Source organism: Bos grunniens, chromosome X, assembly GCF_055505025.1.
Source record: "Bos grunniens cultivar Pamir isolate PY7600 chromosome X, Bosgru_T2T1.0, whole genome shotgun sequence".
NCBI classification, from domain to species: Eukaryota; Metazoa; Chordata; class Mammalia; order Artiodactyla; family Bovidae; genus Bos; species Bos grunniens.
In genome coordinates, this window is record NC_141194.1 from 37772699 (window position 1) to 37782415 (window position 9717).

The following is a 9717-nucleotide window of genomic DNA, read 5'->3' on the forward strand; positions in this document are numbered from 1 at the left end:
CTGCCTCTGTATCCCTACAGCATTGGTCTCATAGATCTTACAGCCTTCTTGTTCAGTTTCATCCTATGATGGAAACATTTGTGAACGAAAGCCTATATCTTGGATTTGCTTTTAGATACTCCAGCCAGGGGATGAGTGTTGAAGCAATTGAAGTGAAACAAGACTGACCATATGTTCATTGTGATGTTAGAGGCAGGGTCACTTGGGAGTTTGTTGTACCACCCTCTGTTCCTTTTGTTTGTTTGAAATTTTTCATTGTATTTGCGAAATGAAGATTGGGGTGTATGTGTGAGTGTGGCAAGATAACCCAGGCCCATTTGGCCTGGATAAAACATGTCTCTGAGACTGTGTCTCTGTGTTTTCAGGGTTGTTATGATCTGGTGACCAGTTTCATGGAGACCAACATGGGAATCATCGCTGGAGTGGCTTTTGGGATTGCATTCTCCCAGGTAATCCTGTGGTCGGGTCTAGCCTTTCCTCTGTCTCCTGCTCACTTTTCGTGGTCTGCAGATTCTCTGGCGGCCTCCCTGTGCCTGGGGAAAAGCTGATGGATGGGGTCAGAACTCCTTGCTCATTAATCCTCAGGTCATCTGTTTATTGATTTTCCTTTTTCAACTTAAATGAAGTTTTGCCATCGAGGGAATATCGGTTACAGTTCAACTAATGACTAGCTCCAGAAAAACAACTCGTTTCTTCTGTAGGTCAAATGGAGGTTAGCTGAACAAAGTGCTGCCTTAATTGGAGCATAAACAACTCCAAACATCAAATGGCTGATTTGGATTTGGGGGGAGAGGCTCTTTTCCTGGTTGACCTGTCCTTTTTTGATTTCTTAGTTCCTGGGAATTGTGCATGAGATCTCTTCCTTAAAAAAAAAAATGTAGCGAACTTCATCCTGTGATCATTATTTTGATCTGAAGGTCTGATTGTTGTTTCTTAAGAGGAAACTGAATTTGTGTATAGGAAATGTTATATCCCTTTATCTCCACTTGGCCTCCAGAAAAGAATGAGAGAAGCAATTATGCAAACTAAGCGGGCCACATATACTCAAGGATGCAACATGGTTAAGTGAAATCTAAAATTTTGCCCACCTTCACCAGGCAGTGTGTTGTCCCATGGGCTTCTGATCTCCTGGTCAGATGATAGAGCATATATACCTAACAACAACAACAAACATAATGCAGAATTTTTTCAGATGAATAGATCATTTTTTCCAACAAAGCCCAATTAATGTCACCTCAATCATGTTGCCATGGTTCTGGTTTTACCTGCCTGAATTCTACATCAGCCCTCCCAGACTATAATTACTATCCCCCTGCCCCCGCAGGCCCCAGACCTCTTTCCTTCTTGCTGAACCAATACAGATACACTTTAATCCTAAATTTGTTCCTAAAACTTTGCTGTTGAAATATGGCATATACAGAAAAGTGCAGAAATTATAAGTATACAGCTTAATAAGTTATCATAAGATGAGCCTATCTGTGTACTTACCATCAAGGAATAGCACCTTAGCCTGGCAGTTTTTGCATATGGAGGGCCTAGCCTGAGGTAAGTCAAAAAGTTTTTCTGTGCTGCCTAGGAGAAACCCTTGATGCAGGGCTCACTGAGTTGGCTCTGTGGCCCTGTGGACAGTGAGAGAGGGAAGCCCCAAGGAAGCCTGAAACAGACTCTCTCCACAGAGACTTTAGGTCTCATCAAGGTATTCCAGAGTTGTTGGGATAAGAAAACAAAACCCAAAACCCAGGAGCATCACAGAGGCAGTACCATTCACCCATGTGGCTGGTCAAGTGCAGAGATTTGAGATCTGCCGTGTTCACCTTGGGGCAGGGAGAAGAATGGCCATGGGTGGCTCTTGGTAGTCAGATGCACTGGGAGCTGCAGCTTTGAATGGTGCCAGGAGCCTCAGGGAACCTGGAAGCTGAAGCGGGCTTCCAGATGTCAGTGGATCCAGGGCCTCTCTGGGACCGTGGTGGCCACTTAGCAGATGCGTGTTCAAAAAGAACCAGCCCTGCTGATCCTGGTCACTGACCTTGCACCAAAGCTTCAGCCACATGTGTTCAGAAATTTTAGGACAAGTGTCAGAGTGACACTTAGCAAATAAATGTTGGCTAAATCAATCATATTGGCCTATGTCTTGAGCTTCCAGTAATAAAGCGAGCTTTGCTGAGGAGAGGCCATAGGGAGATCAAAGTAGGTAGAAAAGAATAGAACCCCCGCCCTTCAACTCCCCACTTGCCCCTACCTTCTGCTTACCCTTCTCCTCAGCTGCTCTCATGACATCCATGCTGTCCTTGGTTGGAACAAACCGGTCTTGCACACCTGTTGTCTTAGAAATTAAACATAAGTGTGGTATAATGTACCTAAATGTGGTATAGTGGACAAGGAAAACTAAGCTGAAGTCTAAGCTTTTAATAGACTTGTGAGTGCTCGGTCCCCTGTTAACTAACTTAGCTAAAGACCCTGAGTGCTGGTTTTGGACAGTAGGGGTTTGGCAGGCATTAAATACTTCTCTCCACAAATTCCCAGGTGCCTTTACCCTCTCAAGGCAAAGCCTGTTTGTCCAGACTTGATGGGCAGGTCCTGCTGCCCTATTAATTCATAGCAGGTAGCTGAGTGTGTTTTGATAGAGTACCTCCTCCCTTGCATCTTTGGCAGCTACTCTTTTATTCGAGGGGGCTTGGGGATGGACACACACATACACACACACACAGTCATCGCCTCCCTCACGCCTAACATGAACTGGAAGCCAAGCATCCAAGTCCAGACACTGATATTACTTTGTGATACTGCATTGGAACTTGGTTGGCCTTCTGCTATGGGGTCTCTGTATTTAGCACTTCTGTCTACGATATAATCAGCTTCACTAGACTTGGAAACTGTTAGGCTGGATTAATCCCCCCAAAGCACAGAATGTTACAGTCCTGAGTAAGGATGGGAGAGCTGTTTTCCATAAGGGAGAGCTGAGCGGCTTGCTTGACGTTGGGTGACTAGTGTAGATACAGTTCAGATAATCTCATCTGGTCCACGGCATTCAACATTTAGGCCAAATATAACCCTTGTTCTTGACTCACGTAGCACCTAAATGGAAGTCAGTTTGTGCCTTTATAATGAAAGTGTTTGAGTCTATGAAATTGCAAGGAGAAAGGTCCTCATCAAAAAATACCCATCCTTGTCCTGCCCAACCCTTTCCTCTGCAGGGCCTCCTCCAGGGCCCACAGGCTGCTGCCGTGATTTGTTATGGACCAAGGGTTCTTTTCCAGGACTTGTTTATCTTTTCTGTATCGAGGACAAGACAAAGCTGTCAGTAGCCTTGATGAGACATGGCTAAATAAGGCTAACAGAATTTTTACCTATTCCCCTACTGTTTTCAGGCTCTGAAACAGTCCCTAAAAGTATTTATATGGTTTTGTTTTAAATCGGATTCCTTGGCATGTTCCTAAAGATGTGGAAGTTTTATTTACTTTCCCAGTTAGGCCATCAACATAAAATCTCTACAGGCATTATGAAAAGTGAAAGTGTTAGCTGCTCAGTTGTGTCCAACTCTTTGGGACCCCATGGACTATAGCCCACCAGGCTCCTCTGTCCATGGAATTTCCCAGGCAAGAACACTGGAGTGAGTTCCCATTCCCTTCTCCAGGAGATCTTTCCGACACAGGGATCGAACCCAGGTCTCCTGCATTGCGGGCAGATTCTTTACTATTTGAGCCCCCAGGGGAGGCATTGAGAAGATTGAAATTTTAGACCTATTGTTAAGCAAGTTGTCTTTTATAGCTTTGTTACCTGGCCTCTCTTTGCCCCTCAGGGATCAGGGACTGGCCCGTTTGGTGGCCACGGTGATTGCAGGGGAAGATACCCCTGCCCCATTTCCTCTAACAGCCCTGGTCTTGGTTGAGCTAGACTCCACCCTCTCTCAGCCCCTCTCCCCCACCCCTTGGCCTCCACCCTGTTCCTGGGGATCTGCAGAGCCCCATTGACACGATCCCTGTTACTGGAGTTCTCTTTGTGGGGAAGCTTTGAGAAAGCTAGAGTTGGCCTTCTGTGAGTCAAGGGCCTTTTTTCTCTCCTTCCCTCTGTGGCTTCTCAGTTCATGAAGGTCCTCCCTGAGGCTTTCGTGACCCAAAAGAAAGCAGAATATAGTACAGACAAGGCTGAGTGGTAGAAATAAAATGTTACTTCCAACAATTAGACGAAGGCTAATTACAAAGCCTTAGATGACCAAATACCAGGAATCTGATCTCAAACTCCCTAGGCTGTATGGGATTTGGCATTTCACCGGCCACGAGGAGACGGAGAGGTGGCTCTGGGATCTCTGTCCTGAGGCTTTTTAGCATAAGAGGCAAGCTCTCCTCTTCCTGTCTCTCTCTCTCTGGGGGTTAAAGCAGAAGTTTGTCCCTGTACCCACATCAGATCAGATCAGATCAGTTGCTCAGTCGTGTCTGACTCTTTGCGACCCCGTGAATTGCAGCACGCCAGGCCTCCCTGTCCATCACCAGCTCCCGGAGTTCACTGAGACTCACGTCCATCGAGTCAGTGAGGCCATCCAGCCATCTCATCCTCTGTCGTCCCCTTCTCCTCCTGCCCCCAATCCCTCCCAGCATCAGTCTTTTCCAATGAGTCAACTCTTCGCATGAGGTGGCCAAAATGTTGGAGTTTCAGCTTCAGCATCATTCCCTCCAAAGAAATCCCAGGGCTGATCTTCAGAATGGACTGGTTGGATCTCCTTGCAGTCCAAGGGACTCTCAAGCGTCTTCTCCAACACCACAGTTCAAAAGCATCAATTCTTCGGCACTCAGCCTTCTTCACAGTCCAACTCTCACATCCATACATGACCACAGGAAAAACCATAGCCTTGACTAGACGGACCTTTGTTGGCAAAGTAATGTCTCTGCTTTTGAATATGCTATCTAGGTTGGTCATAACTTTCCTTCCAAGGAGTAAGCGTCTTTTAATTTCATGGCTGCAGTCACCATCTGCAGTGATTTTGAAGCCCACATACTCCCGCCTTAACACATCAGCCCCAAAACATACCTCTGTTCTTGAGGAATTTACATATATTTAACCTAAAGAAAGGTTTCATCTAAATAAGGATGGATTTTTCTATCTATAGAATAATTGGGTCTAGTGGCAAGTGAGCATTTGGTCCTGATTCAGACTGAGGAAGAGCCTGTGTCTTTACCTTTAATAGGTTTTCAGTTATGTACCTAGAAATAATCTGTTAATAAATGGTATTAAGTATAGCATGTTCCCCCCTCCCCATTTTCCTTTAACTTGGGGATAAGGGAAACGAGAGATCAAAGTTCTCTCTCAAATATGGTGAAACACTGTAGCAAATGTGAAATCAGTAACCCTGCAAATAATTCAGAACACCCACCGTATCCCAGATTCTAGTTTTTCTTACACCAGAATTAACTAGAATAAAAGCCAATGTATGTAAACTAGTGTTTTCACAGAGCTTGTATATACCCCAGCTCAGGACTTTTTTAAGGAACAATTTCTTAGTAGATGTTAAAAAATAATTTTTAAAAATCTGTCTTCTCCCATGAATGAACAGAAGAAGGTATGTTCTTGCCCTAGAAATACAAAATACAGTTTGAAAGCAAATAGCTTTTATTTTTTACTTATATTTTTAAAGTTATTATTTCTGTGAGAAAGTCTGTCCAGTGCTTTAAAAATGATACTGTTTCTGTTTGGGGGTAAAAAGGTGGAGGAACACACTATATTGCCTTGAAAATAGGCATTTTAGATACAAGAAATACTGATGCATACTACAGAATGTTTTGGCTGTGTGGCTTGTGAACTGGCATGGGGGCTGAGAGCACTGCAGACCACTGAATACAGGAGCATTGCAAACTGTGAGGTGGCATGCTTACTACTCTAAGTGCTGAAACATACAGGAGGTCACTGAAAGAAAAACCTGAAGTGCTAATAAGCTTTACAAAGAAAGGAGTGTCTAGGAACTTGAGATCAAATAAAGTGATGCCCACTGAAAGCCCTCTCCCTGAAGTTTGCAATGTAAGGCAGGAAGGGAGCCCTGGTGGTGAGAGGCAAAGGAGTTATTCTGGAGAGGAAAGGGTCTAGGCTGGAAAGGGGGCTCTTCTTGGTTAGAAGAAGAGGCTGGAGCCATAAACTGTGTGGGCTTCCTGTATGGTTTGAGGGGGGTTCTTTAACCTCTCTTGAACCCATTTACTTATCTGAAAAATTGGGATGGTAGTACTGCCCAGGTATGTACTAGGGATTAAATAACTCGGTATTCCCAAGTGTTCAGTGTGCCTCTGGTTTTTGGCTGGCATCTGATTTTTGAGAGTATCTAAAGTGTGATCTGGTGTATATTGGTCCTGAAAAATAGCAGTTGTAATGAAAAGAGACAAACTATAAGGTTCAAAATCCTTGTACTCATGGAGGGGATTTTATTTTCTCATTTGGCACGCTATTCTGGTAGCTCAGAGGGTAAGGAATCTTTCTGCAGTGCGGGAGACCTGGGTTTGATCCCTGGGTCGGGAAGATCCCCTGGAGAAGGAAATGGCAACCCACTCCAGTATTCTTGCCTGGAGAATCCCCATGGACAGAGGAGCCTGGCTGGCTACAGTCCATGTGGTCACAAAGAGTCAGACACGACTGACAACTAACACTTTTTGGAGGTTACAGCCATGGTTACTTTGGCCACTTGGTATAGGCATAATACTGTGTATTTTGTGGCACAAAATGATGGCCAGAGTCTTGGTAGGAAATGAGTCCAATAAGGTGGTGACTTTTCCTTACCTGACAGAGGTTATAATCTGCATGTTTTATAGCACAATTTCCATTTCATAAAGGAAGAGAAGAATCTGGGATTTGACCGAGAGGGGGAATCAGGTGGGTTGCAGCCTGCAGGGTTGAGCAGAGAGGAAGGAGAATAGAGTTTGGGTGTTGCCTTGATCAATAGTAGGACCCAGTGTGTAATCTGTAAGATAAGGGTGACCAGATAGACTGGGTGAGTGGTTCTGTCACCTAGAAGTCTGGTTAAAACATCAGTTTCTGGGCCCCAGTCCTAGATGATGCTGATTTGGGTGGTCCTGGGGCCACAGAAGAGTATGAAAGTCACTAAGTTGTGTTCGACTCTTTGCGACCCCATGGACTATACAGTCCCTGGAATTCTCCAGGCCATAATACTGGAATGGGTAGCCGTTCCCTTCTCCAGGGGATCTTCTCAACCCAGGGATTGAACCCAGGTCTCCTGAATTGCAAGCGGATTCTTTACCAGCTGAGCCACCAGGGAAGCTGACATTATACTAGACTGTCTCTCAAGGTCATTGCCACCTCTGAACCAATAACACATGGCCAATTGCTTAAGAAGAAGTGACCCTCACCAGGCCAAGAGAAGCTGCAGACAGTCAGACTCAAGTACACAATCAGGGTCCTGTCCAAAAAGTGCTGATCTTCCTGAGTCAGGAATGAGAACTGTGGTCTCCAGTGAGCAGAACAGATAGAGTGAAGTAACAGCTTTTTATCAGATTCACTTGTGTTAGAAGTTAAGTCAAAGCACGGAGTAGGTAGAAGATTGGGAGGGTGGAAGTACTCTGATACTGGTTGTGCTGAAAACCAGGGGGTAGACATTGGGTGTAGATGGGCCCATTTAGGCCTACAATATCTACATGGTTTAGAGATAAAGAGAAGTTCAAACCCGCCCCCCTCAACCTCACAAACCATGACTTACTTCATGACTTACTGACTTGGCAAACTCTCCAAGAATAGCATCCCATTGTCTCAGGGAAAGAACTATTAACTTGTCAGCCAGGTATGGCTGGGGTATCAGCCTATGCTGAGATAGCTTCCCAGTGCATGTGGTTATGGTTCTAAATTCAACCCTGGCATTCAATTCTACCATACTAATGCCGGGTAGTTACTACTACCTTGCTGTAGTAACTTAATTTTTTTCATTACTCTCAGAACATAGGAACACATTTTAATATTACTTACATGTCAAAAGTCATTTTTCAGTGGTCAAAGTGAGCTAGAACTGTAACCTTATGGCCAGTTCGTGACTTTCTAGCTGTCCTCCACCAGCACCTAGACTTCCTAAGTCTTTGGTCCCACTACTGAAATGAGGCTTGACTGTTTTCCCTAGTGCCCTTTCCCCACTCATGTTCAAAAACCCTCAGTCGTTAAAAATTATATCTGGGTGGAGGGGGGCGGGTCAAAGAAATGTGTTACCTCAGTGACTTGAGAGCGTGTTGTCTTTTTCCTTCTGCCAACAGCTGATTGGCATGCTGCTGGCCTGCTGTTTGTCCCGGTTCATCACGGCCAACCAGTATGAGATGGTGTAAGGAGGTGAGTGGCGGTGGGGAGGGCTCTCCCTTTGGGGCCTGGACTCCCCCCTTCAAAGGGATGAGGGTACTGCTTGGTCACTTCACTCCTTGTTCTCAGTGGCACTTGGCCATGTGCCAAAGCCTCATTTCTCTGGTGCTGGGCAAGAGATGTCATTACTGCTATTGTGAAAAATATCAAAATGCTTTCTTCAGCTTGTTACCTTAAGTCCTTATTAATGGTGAGTCATTTACGTGTTTTAATTTCTCTCTTAGTCTTTCAAGAATGATGGAATAAGAGACCTGTTTTCAAAAGGAACTGCAGCAATCTTTGAAAGACTTCCAAAGAATGTTAGAGCACAGTACATAATACACCTGTCCTAACCCCCACCCCACCCCGCGTGCAACTGCAACTGACGCTCCCACACAGCCTCTGCTCCACCTTTCAGCCTGCGTCATGCGTAGCATTCCATTTCGTGAAGCCCTGTTGTGCCAGAGTGTAGCCAGGTTCCCTGCATCTAGTCCTAGGGGACCCCGCCCAAGGCCCTGTGCGTGCCAGCTCCTCCATCTGTACTTGGTCCAACTGCAGCTCATTGTAGGTGACTGGTTCTCCACACCATCACTGGCCCTGCTGGGCCCTGCATGTAGTGTGGGAGGCTCCTGTTAGCCCTTGATCATGATTGATAAACGCTGCACACCCCCTAGATATAGATAAGCAGATAGCTATCTGTTCTTTTGGCTTAATCTCCTTTGGTTGGGTTTTCCCTTTTACTAAGGCTCTTTCCTACCTTCTTCAGGCTGCCTAGGCATGTAATACTTTGCAATTGTCCTTGAGGAGAAAAGGGCATGTGTCACGCACGAAGGAGATTATTGAGCTTTGGGTGGCCTCCTTACTCCTTGCTGTTACATGCCTGGGAACATATAGAGGGTTTAGTGCACCTGTATAACCCTGTTACAAAGCTGTATTGTTGCTTCCTGTGAAGGAAATAATTACTTCTGTTTTTCCCCAATTAATTGCTATTGTGTTATTTTACTTCTTTCTATATTTTTTCTTTGCATTGACATTACGGACATCGAGGACCTCATCAAAATCAATTTAAAAATGAGTGTGAAGGGGGAACAAAAGTCAAGATATTTTTAAAAGATCTTTAAAAATGCCTCTGTCTCGCATGCCAACAAGAATGCATTGATATTGTGAACATTTGTGATACATGTATTAATAAATAGTCATTACAAATTACTGTGTTCTGGTCTTGTTCTTAAAGTTTTTAAACACATTTCTATTCCATTTTGTTCCATAGGACAGGGGTCCCCAACCCTCAGGATCTAATGCCTGATGATCTGATGTGGAGCTGATGTAATGATAATAGAAATAAAGTATGCAATAAATGTAATGCGTTTGGATCATCCCCAAACCATCCCCTCTTCCCCCCGGTCT

General features: G+C 44.8%; 1 protein-coding gene across 2 annotated transcripts in view; it reads left to right on the forward strand.

The window, feature by feature from the left end:
• Positions 1 to 9516, forward strand: part of TSPAN7 (tetraspanin 7) — a 131290-nt gene extending 121774 nt beyond the window's left edge. For both annotated transcript variants that reach the window (XM_086387684.1, XM_086387683.1), the window contains exons 6-8: positions 366 to 449; positions 8232 to 8304; positions 8556 to 9516. In XM_086387684.1, the coding sequence (XP_086243810.1) occupies positions 366 to 449; positions 8232 to 8300 (153 nt within the window). In that variant the 3' untranslated portion in view covers positions 8301 to 8304; positions 8556 to 9516. The remainder of the gene's footprint in view (positions 1 to 365; positions 450 to 8231; positions 8305 to 8555) is intronic.
• Positions 9517 to 9717: the final 201 nt, after the last annotated feature.